The sequence below is a fragment of the Rattus norvegicus genome, chromosome 6 (genome assembly GCF_021556685.1).
Source record: "Rattus norvegicus strain SHRSP/BbbUtx chromosome 6, alternate assembly SHRSP_T2T, whole genome shotgun sequence".
Taxonomy (NCBI): Eukaryota; Metazoa; Chordata; class Mammalia; order Rodentia; family Muridae; genus Rattus; species Rattus norvegicus.
Window position 1 is genome coordinate 108,165,138 of NC_141539.1, and position 18,394 is coordinate 108,183,531.

The 18,394-nt window shown below is 45.8% G+C and overlaps 1 protein-coding gene across 5 annotated transcripts in view; it reads left to right on the top strand.

The window, feature by feature from the left end:
* The window catches only part of Sipa1l1 (signal-induced proliferation-associated 1 like 1), a 279,472-nt gene that overhangs the window by 240,650 nt on the left and 20,428 nt on the right, over positions 1 to 18,394 (top strand). For all 5 annotated transcript variants that reach the window (NM_001389245.1, NM_139330.2, XM_087552259.1 and 2 more), the window contains 4 exon segments: positions 2,017 to 2,141; positions 3,848 to 3,966; positions 6,428 to 6,870; positions 17,445 to 17,684. In NM_001389245.1, coding sequence (NP_001376174.1) covers positions 2,017 to 2,141; positions 3,848 to 3,966; positions 6,428 to 6,870; positions 17,445 to 17,684 — 927 coding nt within the window.

An 18,394-nucleotide genomic window follows, 5' to 3' on the forward strand; every position in this document is an offset into this window, starting at 1 on the left:
AAAAATTAGCAAGCTACTCATAATGTCTTTATAGTGGGTATTTATTTATAATGGCTGGCATTTCTGTTGGGTCTTTTTCTTTTAAGATTTATTTATTTATTTGTATGTGCATGAGTGTTCTGCTCACATATATGTATATGCACCATGTTTGTGCTTGTTACCCTTGGAGATTAGGAAGTACAGTTATGGATGGTTGTGAGCCACATGTAGGTTCTGGGAATCATGCTCATGTCCTCTGGAAGCGCTTGTAACTACCGAGCCAGCCCCTCGCCTTTTTATGACTCTTGAGCAGGATTTTGTTGTGGGGGCAAGGGGGCTTGCTACATATTTATGTTAACAGAAGGTAGGTGATAAAACCACTCAAGAATACTCCTCCTCCACCCTGTTGTCTCCCTCAGTAGCCTGTCTGAAGTGTCGACATCTTAACATGATTGCTTCAGTGATGACTAGAAATAATTTTAGCTTTTCTTCATGGGTCCCTGCAGAGGGATTGCAAGTCACTTATTTTATCATACCATAAACCCAACTGATTACTTCTTATTTTAACTAGATTTTATATGGTATGATTTGCCTTCACAACTAGGTAGTCAACATCCCTCCATCATTAGTATAGCACTAAAATGTAAAGGAGTGAACCAAAAAAAAAAAAAAGTTTCGTGTCTGCGATGTGCTGTTGATATCTATCAACAAAGCAAGTGGAGATATTAGTATGGTTGATGATAAAAACTATGAGCCCAGTGCCTGAGTGCTCCTTTTTTGTTAACAAGGCAGTGATTATCTCCTGGGTATGCAGTGGCTAACCCTGTGCCCTAGGTGGTATTGGGAGGCCTGTGATCTTTAGTGTACTCACCTTGGATTGCACAGGACACCTCACAGTGTGTTTTGTACCTGGGGATGCTCTTTAAAGAAGGATGGTGCTGATGCAGTGATGCCTCCTGTCCACCAAAGCTACTTCGGTGGTGTTAATTTGGGTTCTTCCTTGTTACTGTTTTCGTTTGGTTTCTGTGTAGCCCTGGCTACAAACTCAGGGAGCTTCTTGTCTCTGTCTTCTAAGTGCTGGGATTAATGAATTGGCTCTACACTCAGCCTACAAAAGCTCTTTGTATGCACATCTGTGAGGCAAGAAGTGGTCTGGCTCTTGCTCTGCTGCATCTCACTGTTGCCCATGAATGAAGTTTGATCCTGAAGTTTCCCTTAGCACTAAAGCTGTATCCAAGTCGATGTTGAAGTGTTTGTGCTCCTCTGGGCATCTGTTAATGTTGGGCATGCATGACATCATAGCGATAACCAGCATACAGTGGTTCTCTGTGGACAGTGTGCCATGTTGGTGCCCTCCCTCCCCCTCAGTGGGCCTTATGTCCGCAACTGTGTGGGATGAGCTTGTTTATTCCTTGGTCCTAGGACATTGAAACTATTCTAATTAGCTGGGAGATAAAACTGAGACAGCACTCGGAGGCTGTGTTTTGTTCTACTGGGTCACAAGTTTCAAGGGGAAAATCAACCTGGCTCAATAGACATATACTAATTTACATGCCAGCTTACCCTCTTCTGAGTTACCCTTCCCAACAGCAATTTAAAATTCATACATTTAGAAAGTGGCTCATGAAAAATATAAGCCGTATTGTCATTTTTTAGACTACAATTTCTGTTGCTCAGAAATTGATTGATCCCAGAGTGCATCATTGAATTAAGAGGAGCAGCCCCGCCCCTGAGATGTATGGTTGAGAACATGTATATGAGTGATTTAAGGGGGTTGATGGTAAATGGCGGTCTGGATTGGACTATGTGGACTGGTGAACTTGGGTTTCTTACTGTCTGTGCCTTCTACTGGCAAGCTCTGTGCCTCAGTTAACACTCGATTTTAATAATAAGCCTGCCTGCCTGAGGAGATAGGTGTCTACGTGCACAAACGTGCAAGCAGAAACTGGTAAGACCTGTCGTCAGAACCAGGACTCTCCTCATCTTGTGGGTGAAGATTCTGATGTGTCTTGCTTTTGTTTGGGGGAACCACCACAGGTTTGGAGTGAGCCGAAGATCCCCAGCTTCCATCGACAGGCAAAACACCCAGTCGGATATTGGTGGCAGTGGAAAATCCACACCCAGCTGGCAGAGAAGTGAGGACAGCCTTGCCGACCAGATGGGTGAGTGAGTGATTCCTATGAAAGTGCTGTCAGATCAAGGTGACCTCTTGATATCATCAAAGCAGTGTTATGAGCACAGCCCCAGTTAGCAAGTGCGTGGGAACTAATCTCTGCTAGACTGCATATGAAAGCAGCAGTAAGACCGGGTCTCTCAGGGGCTTCAAACGTCAGTCAGAATGACCCAGGGATGAGTTCTTGTATCCTAAGCACCTTCCTCCCTGCTTGCTGGGTTTGCTTGGTTGGTTGGTTTCACCTTGTGCCTGGGAAGTTTAGCATTCTTAATACTGAATTTTAAGGGAAATGAAATCTCAGCACAGGGTGGGAAGACACTGAGTCTTTGGTTACATTTGTAGCTTGGTTAGACACTGTCCTACCTGATGGATACTTTTAAAAAGTCTTTCCCTCCACTGTTAGGCTATCAGCCAAGAGAATGTCTCAGTACAGCAGCAAGCCCTCAGTGAGCCCTCAGTCAGGTTCTTGGTGCATAGGCAGCCCTCTGAGGATGTGGAGAAGTCCATCCACCTCTAGTGGCAGCACAAATGCTGATCATCACAAGGGATTTCGCCATTCAGAAATTAAGCTTCAACAGGCACATAAGAAATTTGATGTCAGCATAATTTGTACACCAAAGGCTGAGTTATGTACTGTCAGGTTGGGGTCTTCATCCTCCCATCCTGTACCTCCATCCCACAATCCTTTTCTCTTTTCCCTGAAGTATTATCATCAGTATGGGTTACAGAGATGCACAGTTCATACCTGTAGGTTGATGCTTTGTTCTGTGTGAGTGACTGTCCCATGTAAATGTATGGAAGTTGAGGAAGAGAGAAGTGATTCCTAGGTTCTGAAACAGTCTTTGTCAACAGTCGCTTCATCCTCTGTGCCTTGTTACTGAAGCCGTCTCTCAGTCTTATCCCACCCATCCCCTACTCAGAAGGCCTGGGCATGTCGTCTGCCTCCCTGCTCTGGCAGAATGCCTTTATCCCATGTGCAGTGGTGCTGTTGGGATGGGAACATCTCCTCTAAACAGGCTCTTCTGCAACATTACCTTAGTGTGTTTCTACCTTACTGCCACCATGGTGATGGGTCACACCTCAGAAGCAAGCTGCCTGGTCCTCTGCAGGTCAGGGAGGGTGTTGGAAAAGTCCATAATTCCTGCTGTTAGCTGTAGGCTAGTCAGGGAGGGGGGAACCTCATCTTGAATGCAAGCATAGTGCCCCAGTAGTGAAAGCTGTCATTTGAAATAAACTAGCTGCTGAGTGTCTGTTCTGTCGTGCTCAGCTTACGGTTCTTTTGTCCTTGGGCACCATGAGTTCACAGGTAAAATGTTCCCAGGTGTCACAGTAAGTAATGTGTGATTCCTCCATGCCTGAGTAGGGAATGGACACTGAGGTAGATTAGCCTCACTGCAGTGAATGACTCATAAGTTTGACCCATGTGTTCTGAATCCCCCCCATCCCCAAAGGCAATAGTTGGCTCCAAACTTTTGCTGCATCGTTTGTGACACTTGGCTATGCTAATGTGTATGATGTGGCATGTTGTCACTAGCCGGAAGCTTTATCCATCAGCCACCTAGTTTCTGGCATGCTGTCTTTGGTGTAGACTCCTAACAAGCTTGGATGCCCAGAGTTGGCAGGGCAGTGAGCTCTTAGAGATGACATTTGTACCTGTTCAGCGCCTGCTCCACAATGTCCTGTGCTGTGTTCCAGAGCCTACATGCCATCTCCCAGCAGTATCTAAGGTACTGCCTGCTTTCCGAGAGAGCCCCAGTGGGAGGTTGATGCGGCAGGATCCCGTGGTTCACTTGTCTCCAAACAAGCAAGGCCATGTAAGTTCATCATAAGCCTAACAAAATAACTGATCTCCAGCAGTGTACTGTAATGTGAAAATGGGACCCCTCCTCCACCCCACTCTGTGGCAGCAGACAAGGTACCCTACACTTTGGTCAAATCAAGTATGTCACTTAAAATAATTTTGACGATCTCTTCTTACTTTCTACCTGCTAGAAAATTTCAAGTTATATTCTGCTCACTTAAGAGGTACATTTAAGACTCAGACTGTCTGTGGGTGCAGCCCCAAGATGGCAGCTCAGGCACAAAGTTGGAAGAGCTCTGCCACATGCACAAGCATGGTGTATACCTGTTAGCCCAGCACTCACTCAGAAGGCAGCAGAGGAGTGTGCAACCTGGACAGCATACTGAGACAGTGTCTGAGACAGTGAAGTTAAATAAAATAAAACAGTACTTGCTCCCAAGAAAAGCTAGAGTTCTGTTGATGAAGTGAGAGAGTCAGTGCCTATCTGAAGTGTGGAGGGGAACATCTGTCTTCCCTCCCCGGTCTTGACCAGTAAAGGGCTCCTCTCCTTTCTCCACGAGCAGATACACACACAGCTTTCTCCTCATCTCTTGTCTCCAGTAAGTAGCTAGGCTTCCTGTCTTCGTTGGTTAAGTCTCACCTCGCAGACTGAGCTCTTGAGAGGTTTGTTGAGTATGTGGAAGGCCCTGAGTTCAGCTTGCAGACCATCTGTGCCCCAGAATTCTCTTTAGATTCCTTTTAAAAGGCTGGGTTTTTGGTGAGTTCTATAAAACCACATACACAACTTTATTGAGTTGTTGCTCACATAACATAAAATTTATCCCATTAATTGTATGATTTAATGGCCTTTAATATATTCAAACAGGCTCAGAGTGGCTCAGCAGGTAAAGGCCCTGCCACCAAGCCTGATGGCCTGAGCTCAATCCCCAGAACCCACAGGATGAAGCAGTTTGAATTCTGACCTCCACACATCCACTGTGGTATATGCAAGGCTCATACATTTAAGTAAATAAATAAATAAATGTAATTTATAAGCATATAAACATACTGCAAGAGCCATACAGCCTACGCTATGATCTAATCTCAGAACATTTCGTTATCCTGAAGACCTGTACCCACTAGTCCTCACCTCCTGTTTTTTGTCCCTCTCAAGACCCAGGGAATCACTACTGGACTCTGCCTGTGCTTATTGCCATTGCACACAGATGGGAATCGTGATGTGCAGCCTCCTGTGTCTAACTTTTATTAAACACAGGTTTAAAATTCTTATCCAAGTTGTAGCTGCAGCTGCAGTCCATTCCTTTTTGTGACTGCATAGTATTCCATTGATAGATGAAACGTTGTATATCCTGTTTTTGATCTGTTCATGAGTTAGTCACTGTGCTTGTATCTACTTTTGCCTATTATGGTTAATACTGTTATAAATACTCATACATTTTTTGTGAATATACATTTTTATTTCTCTTGAGTCTGTACCAAGAATGGAATTGTAGCTGTTTCCCCATCGCCCGTTTACACTCCAAATAATACATCCCTCGTTCATCTGCTGTTTGGTGCTAAGGTGTTTTGTCTGTGTAAAGCCTTTCCATGCTTTGATCCTTGTACCCCGGTAGCCAGTGACACGTAGCACCTCTCCATGTGGTGCTTAATTGTCTTCTTGAGCAAGGTCCCTGCACACGAATCACTCCATTTTTAGTTGCATTGCTTGAAACACAAAAGCCTTTAGTTATAGATAAAATTTAGTTTTCATATTTTTGTTTTGTTTTTCCTTCTGTTTCTTGTCCTTGTGTCCTACCTAGGAAACCTGGTATAAGCCATGTTCACAGAGACTTATGCCTTTTGTTTATGTTCTAAAAGTTTGACTTTTACATTTATGTCTTCAGAGTCTTCTAAAATTTCTTTTCATAAAGTAAGGATTCAGCTCCCCGCCCCCCTTTTTTTCTTTTGTCTATGTGAATATCCAGTTGTCTCAACACCATTTATTGATGAGACCTGCCCCCAAGCCCAGCTGCCAATTGAATTATCTTGGGATCTCTGTGTAGATACTAACTTTCAGCACTGTTTGGAAAGCAGTTTCCTAAGCTAGAGCTAACTAGGGGATCACAAGAGTTCAGACTTAATCTTGGATTCTGCCTAGAAAGCTACTGAGTAAGGCTTTTAGAGTCAAGCACACTTTCTGTTTAGTAGCCCTTTGTAGGATGTCAATGACCGCTTATACTTTTTCTGGCTAAAGTGATCTCCATGTCATTGTGTTGTTACGTTGGCTTAGGTGAAATAATAGAAAGGGGATTCTTGGAAGACATGCACTGTCTCTGCTGTGAACGCCACTGATGAACCAGCCAGTCCTAGTGCTATGCCAGGCTCTCTTACGTTCCTTTGACTTGTTAGGAGAGCTCTGTGTGCCACCCCTGTGATTCTTTCTTGGTGTTCAAGGTGTGACCCCTGCACGCAAGTAACTCTTGCTTCTGTTGCAGTCTGACAGCCACTACTCCAGCCACTCCAGCAGCAACACTCTGTCCAGCAACGCCTCGAGTGCCCACAGTGACGAGAAGTGGTACGATGGAGACCGCACCGAGTCCGACCTCAACAGCTATAACTACCTACAGGGCACATCTGCTGACAGCGGCATCGACACCGCCTCATACGGCCTCAGCCATGGCAGCACGGCCTCCCTGGGAGCCTCCACATCCTCACCTCGTTCAGGGCCAGGCAAAGAGAAGGTGGCACCCCTGTGGCACAGCTCCAGTGAGGTGCTCTCCCTGGCAGATCGGACCTTAGAGACTGAGGGCCATGGCATGGACAGGAAAACAGAGTCCTCCCTGAGCCTGGACATCCACAGCAAGAGCCAAGGCGGTTCAAGCCCGCTGACAAGGGAGAACAGCACCTTCAGCATAAATGATGCCACATCTCACACCAGGTAAGGGGTCTCTGAACCTCTGCCTGCCCTCAGGGTTCCCCACATCCCCACTTCAGGGTGCAGTGATGTCCTTGAGGGCACTGATTTTGTGTATATTTATTTTAATGCCATTTATTTCTCAGCAAAATAATCCAGTAATCTTGATGCATTATTTCACATTGGAAGAAACTTGCAGATATATTCATTATAAAGTTTTTTAATTTTCCTAACTGCATTCCAGAAGTAGAGTTTTCTAATTCTGATTTTCAGCACTGACATATAACGAATACAAAATGCTACAGACTGCATTTTAAACAAAGTAGTCTTCCTGAGATTGGAAGCCTTCCCTCAGTGCCCAGCCCCCACTCACTCACCCACCCATGCTTCTCTCTTCCTGCCTCTTGACAGTGACATGCTAATGGTGGAGATGCCCATCAAAAAAGCATAGCTAAAATTCGACTTGCCCCTTCCACATGAGGAAACATACCTCCTCCAGTATCCGCAGGCACACGCCACTTGAACAAAATAAATACTGCTTTTCATTTCCTTAAATCCAAAGTGTGCTAGGACTCCCTGACTGGGAAGGAAGCGGTCCATTTCTGCTCTAAACGTCTGTATCTCAGGTCGTTTCCCCTTTTGGCTTTCACTGTTGCCAGCTGCTGGTCAATGTGTGACTGTCTAACCTGGCTGCCCCACAGGAAAATGGCAGAGAAGACCAATTTAGTTTTTATATTTTCCAGTCATGTATATAATGTACTAATAAAATGCAGATCGCCCTGGTGGGAAGAGACATTGACCTTTATTGTACGTAGCCAGTCAGCTTAGCGCTCAGCTTCCCGTCACGTCTCTGGTCCTGAAGGGTAGGTTGAAGGTGTCTCTTCTTCCCAGGCTCGGGGCTGTGTGTGTAGATGCACTTCTCGGGCTGTGCTTCGTCGGCCACCTCCACATCACAGCTGGTGTGGTTTTAAGATGGTAGTTTAGATGCACTTCTCCCTTCTCTGTCCTGCCTCTAAATCCTCTCACGTACCCTCCCCTCTCCTCCAAATTCATGACCTCCTTTTTCATTAGTTGTTATTAAGTGCATATATGTATAGATGTATAAATTTGTAAATGCAACATGTGGTCCATATAATGTTACTTGTATTTATATTTTCAGGACTGGCCATCTGTCACTGACCAGCCCAGCCCGTTGGTGTGCTTCTTCCCTGAAGAGACACCTTGGCTGCTCCCAGCTTTCTTTGGTTACTTGTAGTTCTTTGTGTAGCCTTGTGGGCTTTCCCCATGCAGATGGTGTGTTTGTTGGTGTCATCCCAAACACGGTCATGTTAGTGAGACTTTATGGGTGTGACTTCTGATGTTCTAAGAGTGGTCTGGAAATGCCATGGCCCTCAAGCAGCAACACCCTTGAGAAAGTGGCCTCAGCATCTTGAATACCCAGAATGCTATTGTCCTGCAGTTTAGGAGCTATAATGTTAGGTTCAGCTGGGATAGGGGTATGCTTAGGAAAGTAGAACAGGAAGGCGGGCCCCACACGCTCTTAGCAGTACAGACTGTATGACATTCCCAACCTACTGGCTGCTTCTGGTGTGACCCTCCATCACATTCGATAGACCATGCCCTCCCTCAGCTTGTATCAGAATAGACCAGTTTCTACAAAACCAGATTCTTATTTCCTTGGTTTTAGTTGCTCATTTTAGAAGGGTCCCTTTTCCTAATAACAGTTGTCTACTTGAGAGAGATTGTGGGTCTAACCTGAGGCAACAGAAGTGAGTTATGGAGAGATTGTCTAGAGTGATGTAATCACAGAGCAAGATTAGAAGGAGCTGGACCCTGATGCCAATATACAAAATACTGAGTCTGTGCTGCTGACAGGATCAAGGGTCTGCAACACCCCCACCCCGACCACCCCAGCCTCCCCACTCCAGCCTGCCCCAGCCTGGAACCCCTACTGGAATCAGGCACCTGGGTCTTCATTGTTCAGATGTGCCAACCACAGCTGCCAGGGCCTCAGAAAGGATTCTCTACTTTTTCTGCTTCAGATAGGCCATGTGGAATCATTGAAGCCATTGCTTAGAAATACTGTGCTATTGGAAGTCAAGTTTAGTAGAAAAGAATGTGGTCTTTCAGGAGGGCGGCAGGGCTCCCCACCCACCGGAGGCTTGAGTCACACCAGTTTCTAGACTCCAGTAGAGAGACATGCTTTGTAACTTGGGCCTGTTGGTTTTGGCAGAGGGAGCTGGATAGTCAGAGCTGAGCAACCTCCCCTTTCTGGAGGAAGAGGACTCAGCCACCCAATGTGCATTCCTCAGGGATGCTGAAACCACAGCAAATTAGAGTGTGTGTGTCCTCAGAAGACAGGAACAGCAATTAACGTGCTGATCTCTTGACAGTGCATAAAAGAGCTTGTACCTGGGACATGGTGACAAAATTTAAATTACAGTGATTAAGTTTCCCTGCGCATTTCTGGCGAGGTTGTACCTTCCCCCTCTGTCCTCTGGTCTCCCTGTCGATGAGTGCGCAGGTTTTTTTTGTGGCACCCCTTGAGAATTACTTTAACGAAGGTTGGTAATTACATGGGGATGTTATATTTGAATGTCATTAAGAGAAGTCATCGCACAGATAACTTGCTATGGAGGGTAGAGAATTTGCAAACTAGACTTTAATTTTTATTCTTTTTATAATTGTTCTTTCCTGTTTGTATCTTAAAGGGAGTCACTCAAAAAAAAAAGATTTATGACAAGCAGAGGAGGTAAAAGTAACATTAAGTTTAATATATTCATGTAAAAAATTAATATTTTTTTGAGGGGTGGGATGTTGAGACAAGGTAGCCTTGGTTGTCCTGTAAGTTGCTTTTGTAGACCAGGCTGGCCTCAAGCTCACAGAGATCAGCCTGCCTCTACTGCCCTTGTTAGCAGACCTTGTCATTGACAAATGCGAGGCACATGGCTCACTGGAGGGGAAGGCTTGTTCTGGTTCACGGTTTCAGTCTAAGATGTGCTGGGTCCATGGCTGGGGTCCAGCGTAAGGTAGGACACAACATGGGAGCAGCAGGAGTGGTTGGTGGAGCCTGCCCCACCTCCTGGTGGCCTAGAAACAGAAGAAGGAACAACAAAAGTATGCCCTCAGAAACCTGTTCTCCAGCAAAACTCCTTGCTCCAAAGTTTTCACCACCCCCAATAATGCCACTATGTTGTGAGTCCTCAAGTGGGTCACCACTTTATCAGCTCTTTGGTTCAATCAGTCACCCCTTGGCCACTTGGGGCCAAGCTTTTAGCCAGCAGTTCTTAACCTGTGGGTCATAATCCCGTTGGTAAACTTCTATCCCCCAAAATATTTACATTACGATCCATAACAGGAGCAAAAGCAAAAATGAAAATAACTTTATAGTTGGGGGTTAGCACAATGTGAGGAACTGTATTAAAGGGTCACAGCATTAGGAAGGTTGAGAACCCCTGCCTTTAGCACTTCTGCCTCTGGGGAGAAAGAGTATGTCATACTGAACTCCTAGAAGGTCAGCCTGACATGCTTTAGTACCTAGCCCTCTTCAGTCACTCTAGTTAGTCAGACATTCTGCTTGCCTCAAAACTCCTCTTAGCTTCCCAAAGGCCTGGAGGCCTCTAGCCAGTTGGGACCCACTTAAGCAGTCGCATACATATTTTTATTGTCACCTTATAAAGGACAACTTCCTACCTAGCACACATACCCTGAGCTCATATGCTCTCCAGTGTCAGCACATGGATGCTGATGGACAAACAGGAATGCCTTAACCCAATGGTCCTCTACCAAGAGAACTCAAGAGTCACATAATTCTCAACTCATGACACTTCTAGGCTTCGGTTCAGGCCTCCTGTGGTCACATCTGCTTTCATGTTTTAAAGTTTTAGTACTTACGTGTGTTGGTTCTTAAGGTTTTGTATGTATAGCATGAGCTTTTGAAGACTATTTCTATATGTGATCATGTAACGAAGATGATGTTGGTCATTCAAGACCAAGAAAACTGCTTGCCTGTCACACAGCTCAGTTTGCGAATGGGCCTTTTCTAGTAGACCTCATACACTAATGAATTGTTTGTGCGGAGAAGCTGTTTCCTGGGCATGGACAAGAAGCTTACATTGAGACTGCAGGGATAGCTTGGGTGGCTAAGGCCTGCTGGGCTCTCTGTGTGTGTCAGTCTTACAGCTGCTGGGGTTTCAATTTTGCCTCCAGATTCTGAGCCTCTTTTGGATGTAAGAGAGAATGGTTCTTGCTTTGTTTAGATAACTTGCCTTTGTTTTTATAGGCAACATTTTTTTTTTGTCCTAAATCTCTTCTGGCTGGAATTTTGTCAGCTGTTAACAGTTAATTGCCTGTCTTCATTGCCCCACCCCCACCCCCATCCCAAGCACTGGCAAATGAACCCAGGGCCTTGCATTTGATAACCAGATACTGTACCAGTGTTTACTTTTTGGTTCTGAGCAGGGTTTGACTAAGTTGTCCAGGCTGGCCTTGAACTTGTGAGCCTCTTGCCACAGCCTCCCAAGTAGCTAAGATCACACAGGCCTATACATCAGATTTAATAGTCTTCGTTTTTCTCCCTAAGTTGAGAATACTGTTTTCCTAAGTATTTTGGACTAATTCAGAATTTGAAGTGAGCATTAGGAGTACACTGCTTTGCTTTATGAGCAAGCTTCAACTAATCTGGATAGAGTGTCTTGTTGAATTTCTCCACCTACAGGAGTGATTACTATTAGATCTGGACCTCTAGTGACCAGCAGGAGTGGGAAACAGAACCACTGTGGCTGACATTTGATGTGCATGCTCAACAGTGAGCCCTTCCTCTCCAGGGCCTGATGCAGAGCTGCCCCTCAGTCCTGCCCTTCACAGCGGCCTTGCAAAGGCCTGGCATAGGCCCAGCGCAGCAGCAGCACAGAGCCCATTATGTGCCACTGTACACGTTCTCTTAGGGTAAGGAGAGTTGATGCTTCAGTAACCCTGCCCAAGGCCAGCCTGCAGCAGTGTTCTTCTGTCGACGTCTTGGCGCATCCCTCCAGCTTCAGCCAAATCACTTGCTACTTGAGAGAGACGTGCTCTTGCTCTGCCAAGCCTGTCTAAGCATGGAGGCAGATGTTTGGGTTTTGGTTTCGTTTTTTACTTGTCAGGTTAAGAGAAGATCTGGTTGATTGTATTTACCTTAACCTAACTCTCGGGTATAAGTCAGTGACTCTACTTTGCATTTACACGAATGTGTCTCTCACCCTCCCATGACAGGCGTTTTCTTCTTTCAAACCTAATCATGCCTTTTCACAAGCTAATTAACTAGCTAGCTAGCTTCCTTCCTTCCTTCCTCCCTCCCTCCCTCCCTCCTCCCCTCCCCCTCCCTCCCTCCCTTCCTTCTTTCCTTCTTTCCTTCCTTCTTTCCTTCCTTCCTTCCTTCCTTCCTTCCTTCCTTCCTTCCTTCCTTCCTTCCTTCCTTCCTTCCTTCCTTCCTTCCTTCCTTCTGTTTTGTTTTTTATGGTACCAAGTTTGAACATGACATTGTCTCTGCTATGCCCGTTAGATGGTTCTGTTTGACAGATGTTATGGTATGCTATACACCTTTAGTCCCGAGGAGAGGCAGGCACATCTCTGTGTGTGAGTCCAGCCTGGTCTACAGAGAATTCCAGGACAGCCAGGGCTACACGAAGAAACCCTGTCTTGAAAAACCAAAAACAAACAAACAAACAAACAAACAAAAACAAAAAACAAAGAAATGGTTGTGTTCAGGAGCATCTTTTTGGCTCCTTATTTACATAGTTAGGTGTTGCAGGTTAACTCATCCTGTGTCCACCGTGATCTGTGAGGCTTCTGCTGCACCCCAGCTAGCCACTCGTTCCCCAGGTTGAGTTTGCATGCTTTCTGCTCACCAGAAACTTGCTTCTTCAGAAGGAGCAGTTTTCTTTCCTGTGCTTACTCTGCCCCCCACCCCTTAAGCCCCAGACCTCACTTCCTTGTCTCCCCCGGTGCTTTAGCATTGGTGTCTCCTGAAGCCCCCCAGAATCACGGAACTGGTGGTAGAGAATTGGCCAGTGTTGATCACAGTGGGAGGAGTCCTGCTCCATCATTATCCCTCATTATCTGTCACCCAAAGACTTGTATTTACACAGCCTATCCCAGGAAACCCTATCAGCTGCCCTCTCTTTGGTCATAGGCCAGCATCCAGCCTTTGCTCAGATTGTGTGTCACAGCCATTTGACAGGTGACTAATTACTGCTTTTCCTCTCTGAAAATATTCTTTCCCAGGGTAGGACCAAACACCAAGTCCTCGTGTCATGTCCTAATGGTAGATGGCTGCAGGCATCCTTCCCATCAGACAGCAGCTGCTGCCACACTGGAGAATGGTGTCTGCGGTGATGCACACTTTCAGAAGGGCATCCGCAGGCCGAGCACTGGGGTGATTCCTGGGAACTTGACTGATCTGTGCTCTCCCACCCTGTGGTCCTTTCTGCAAGCTTCACCCACCTTAGTAATGCCTCTTCTGCAGGTGGCCAGGCTGCCACACCTTTGTCCTTCAAAGCCATGAGTCAGCATGAGAAATCTGCCAGGTCAGGCTGGCCCAGGTCCTGGTCACCCTGTCGTTGCCCTTTTATTTTTGTGTGTAGTGATACACATGTGTCCTCTCTTTCTTCCTAAAGACTCCAAAGTTGTTGTATTTTTTCAGGAGAAGGGAAGTGTCCTAGAGTGTAGATGAAAACTGAAGTCACCAAGCCCGAGGACATCTGGCTGGATTCTCACTGATCTGGCTCAGCCATGCTCACAGTTAAACAGGCTTTTCATGTAGTAAAAAGGGAACTGCTACTGCACTCGTCACCCCAGTGGGTCTGCTTCTCTTTCCCTTTGATTCATATTATTGGCTCATTACCGTACACCATTCTTAGGATGAGATTCAAAGCACTGTGGGTAAGACAGAATCACAGCATATTGAATTAACAAGAGTTCTCCAGGATAATGAAACAGCCCAGCTGTCTGGCTCCCCTTAAGCACAGATCTGCCAACTTGTCATTGGCTGTAGTATAATTAAGCTCCCAGAGTCTCTTGGTGAAGTATGTGGCTGTGGGACCTTGAGGTAGTCATGGGTGGTCATAGGCCAGCAGGTGATCAGCTTCAAGGAGTGCCACCAGAGCCTGAACTGGAATTTTATAGGAAAGGAAGAGGCAGACCATTTTAGAAGATGAAAAGTGTATAGGCTCAGGTAGCAGATTTTAGTTCTAGGAAATAGGAGAATCCTTTAAAAATGTTTCAAAACACAGTTTTCTTTGATTCAGAATGTAATAGAAGCCCTCAACTCTGGCTTGATATGAAACATGGTATCCTTGACTTCCAGTCCTGTGTCTGGGCAGACATGAGGGGGTCTGACCCGGTTAGAGCAGTGTGACAGCTGAACTGCATTCGAGCAGTGGTTCTCGGTTGGGCTGCATACTTCAGGGGAGATTTGTGCTGTATCAGCAGACACTGATTGAGCTCTCTTTCCTTAGCATCTCTGGGCTTAGAATAACCCTGAAGTACCTGTTCTGTCCTGTCCTGGCTGAAGGCTCGGCTTCTGCTGTCAGGCGTTGTACACACTGAGAAAGATAGGCTAGTGAGTTTCCATTTGTTTGTGTTTGTCCCCAGATAGCGGTTCTTAACTCGGCTGTCTGATTATAACCATAGTAAACATAAGTGTGCTGGCATTTCACACCTGGGGCTCAGCATTAGCCATCATATCCGTAGATAAAATGAATAATTAGGTTCAGTGGTCAGTCAGTCAGCTATCCTGGTGAGGGTACACAAATGATGCATGATACAGAAGCATCGTCTGTAGACCTAATTGCCTTAATAACAATTAAGCAGCACCGAGTTTTAAATACAGTTTGAGTAAAGTGCACTGTGTGCATCTCTCGGTCTCCCATTTGAGCTGGTTTTCCAGCATACCACAGACTTAGCTGTACCCTCCATCATACGCTGAGTGGTTAGAGTTGCCAGGACTATTCCAGGCACGAGGCATGCAGCAGTAAGCAAGAAAAACACCTCAGCCCTCGAGGAATTCACATCCAACCCGGGAGACAGAGTACAGGCAGAATGCAGTACGTGGCACCTGCATTGGGCAGATGCAGAAGAGAAATGACAATGCACGTGTGTTAATGAGAGCCGGCTGGGTTCCTGCAATAGTGGGCAAGTAGAGGTAAAGTCCACCTTCAGAGTCTGATGCTAGTGCAGACTCTCCTGAGAGCCAGTTAGGAAATAAAGTCAGATCCACAAAGAAGAAGCCGCAGCTACAGAGCTCGCCCTGCTCTCGCCTCTGAACATTTCCCAGCCTCCTCTTTGACTTTCTCTTGGCCTAGATTTGTGCAGCATGATGGAATGATTTGTAAAATAATGAACTGTTTAATTTATTTTCGATTCTACTGGCAAATTATTTCTTTTGTCTCAACTTTAGTCTTTTAAAGTTCCAGGATTTTTTTAATAGCTGTGTAATATCAAAGTACTAGAAGGTAAAAATGTGTAATTCAGATACAGTAGATTTCAGAGCCTGGGTCATGGACCACAGCAGCCCATGGGAACATTAGAAGTGTGAGCTCTCGTGTCGCCATCCCCATCCCACCTGAGCCAGCGTCTCTGGAGAGGGGACACCATCAGCATTTTTAACATACTGCTCTTTGAGAGCTGGCTCCTGTGACTGTGCAGGGTTAGGTTTGTAAGTCAGATGTGCTCTAAGCACCTTGGGACCTCATAGCTGTGCTCTAAGTGTATGTGAAGAGATCCTAAAGCAGGAAATAAACCTTAACATCTGCAAACCAGAGACTAGAATCTTGTCTCTAAATAAGTAACAGATACTCCCCGTCTTCACCACCCCTTGCTGTCTAAAGCTTCTCTGAGGCTACCCTGCTTCTCTGCAGACGCACAGAGCCAGCTGTGCTGTCTCCCCTGACGTTCTGGGCCTCTGGTGCTTCTTGGTACACCCTTCAGCCTTGTGAAGTCTTTCCTCTCTACTTGAATCCATTCTCACACTTATCTTTCTGTAGCAGAGATCTGCTGTTGTTTAGTCCTTACTGATTCAATATGCCGTGCTTGTGCTTGGGAAACAGTTTTACATTCACCCTTTCTTTAAGATAGACTTTTTTTTTTTTTTTTTTGAAGTTATATGTGTTGGGGTGGGGCATGTCCTGATGCCCTCAGAGGCAGGAAGAGGATAGAGTCTCTCCTCAAGTGACAGGTTCTGGTATGCCACTGGAAGCCAAACTCTGATCCTCTAGTTGAGCAGAACATGCTCTTAACTACTTAGCCATCTCGCCAACCCCTCGTCTTTATTTTAAAAGCAACTAGGTGGAATGTTTATCAAGAGCTAAGGTTGCAGTGCTTTTAATTTATGGAGCCCTTGAGAAGTTGTGGGGATTTCATCTACCATCTCTAGCTAGAATAATATTTGGAGGAAAATGTTTATGGTACTAAAGTAAGAGTAGTAATTTTTTATTCTGTTTTTTGAAGTTTGGATCAACTCTTCTGAGTTCATTATAAAAATAGAGAAGATGGTTCTTTGTGTTCTGAAGTACTGAGACCATATTGGAAGCTCTCCAAGTGGATTCTTCCACAATACTTTTCCAGATCCAGCGGCTGATCCTCGAATACTGACAAGACTCCTCCCTGTTTTACACAATGTTCTTCCATATTGTGGTTCAAGATCTGTGGGTCTGTTTAGAAATAAAACCCAGGTCTGACCAGTTGAGCTTGGTTTTCACCAACAGATACTGCCTCAGCCAGTAGCGTCTGGGTTTTGTTTCTGCCATAACACTTTAGAGTGCTGTGATAGTTTCAGAGTTGCAACAAAGTTGCCAAGATACATTTCTCTTCCCATTGCTGAGTGGTGCCTCTGTCACAGCCGCACGTTACTACAGGTACTATCACGTCTGTTCATTCAGGAGGACTAGTGTTTGACACATACAAGTGCCTCTGAGGAATGCAACTGTGCATCTGTTATAGAAGTCACCTGACCTTAGAGTTTTCCTAAGCAGAGCTCAGCAGAACTCATAGTGTAGACGTGAACCCTGAGGGACCTTAGAAGGAAATACCTGCACGTAGGTAGCTCATATAAGTTCTCCTCCCCAACCTTGAACACTTTGCCTTTTTCAGGCCTAAAAACTTGTCTGAGGATGAGCCAGCTTTTGAGTCAGTATGAATGCTGCGTGCTACAGGGACATAGACGTCAGTGTGCCCTTGGTCTTGGGTGTCAAGAAGAGCTGTGTCCCTGACCTCCTCTACTCTTGAGCCTGGTCTCAGCGTCGTCATGTAGGCAGACACTGAGATGAGACTTCTACTGCTCCTCGTCCTAGCCCTTTGCCCCTCCCGGACTTCAGAGAGCCAGTGGGCCTGAAAGTGCCCCTTTTACTTTTAACTTAATGTGCAGACCGAGCCCCGCTGACCATTGTCACTTTGAGAGCAGACATTTAAATTTCAGGATGCGAATGGGCCAGCCAGCTGGCCATCCCTTTTAATCATTTCTTCAAGATTCATTTTTCTTTAACCTGACCTTCACCCCCACCTTGAACAGCACTCCACAGCAGCTTAGACACCGTAGTCACTGTCTCTGTCCTGTCTTTCCACAGTACCATGAGCTCCCGACACTCTGCCAGCCCAGTGGTGTTCTCCAGTGCCAGAAGTTCACCCAAAGAGGAGCTTCACCCCACCACGTCCTCCCAGCTCGCACCTTCCTTCTCTTCCTCTTCCTCATCTTCCTCTGGACCTAGGACTTTCTATCCCCGCCAGGGCGCCACTAGCAAATACCTGATTGGATGGAAAAAGCCAGAAGGAACCATTAACTCCGTGGGATTTATGGATACAAGAAAGTAAGAGGTCTTCTCCATCTACTTAATGGTGGGTTTTCTCTGCACACACAAAGAACTGGGCAAATTCTCATTGCCAGTGCTCCTAGGCTGGGGTGTTAGGGTTGGAGGGATTTTCTTTCTTTTAAATTAAAAGAAAAAAAGTATTTTTCATATAATATATTCTGATCACACTTCTCCACTCCTCCTAAGAGATTTTATTTGCTAAGTAAATTTTTTCAAATTATTTCTCTGCTTTATTGCCTGAGTAAGATATACTGTACACATGGGCTGGAGAGATGGCTCAGCCGTTAAAGGCTAGGCTCACAACCAAATATATAAGATATACTGTACACAGTTCACTCTGAGATCTTTAGCTATCCTAGGAAAGAGCTGTTTGAAAGGCACCCTTCGTGGTGACCGAGCCTCCAGGGTTCTGTCAGTCATGATCTTTCTGTAGGCTGCTTCTTCACTGGGCCAGTCGGACTCTGAGGACACAGGGCTTCTCCAGGTGCTATTCCTGCTGTTTGACCACCATTGTGTAAAGGTGGCTCTGGGGACCACTCTGATCTGTCCAGGATGCTGCTGTAGAAGAGCAGTTTACTCCTTAGGCTTAGTTTGTGTTCACACTGACTCTGCTTATCTCACAAGCACTGACCTAAGGGGTTCTACAAGCCAGACCCTTTGTCTCTCATCTGTCACAGCCCCCATGAGCCAACCCTGTTCTCTCATCC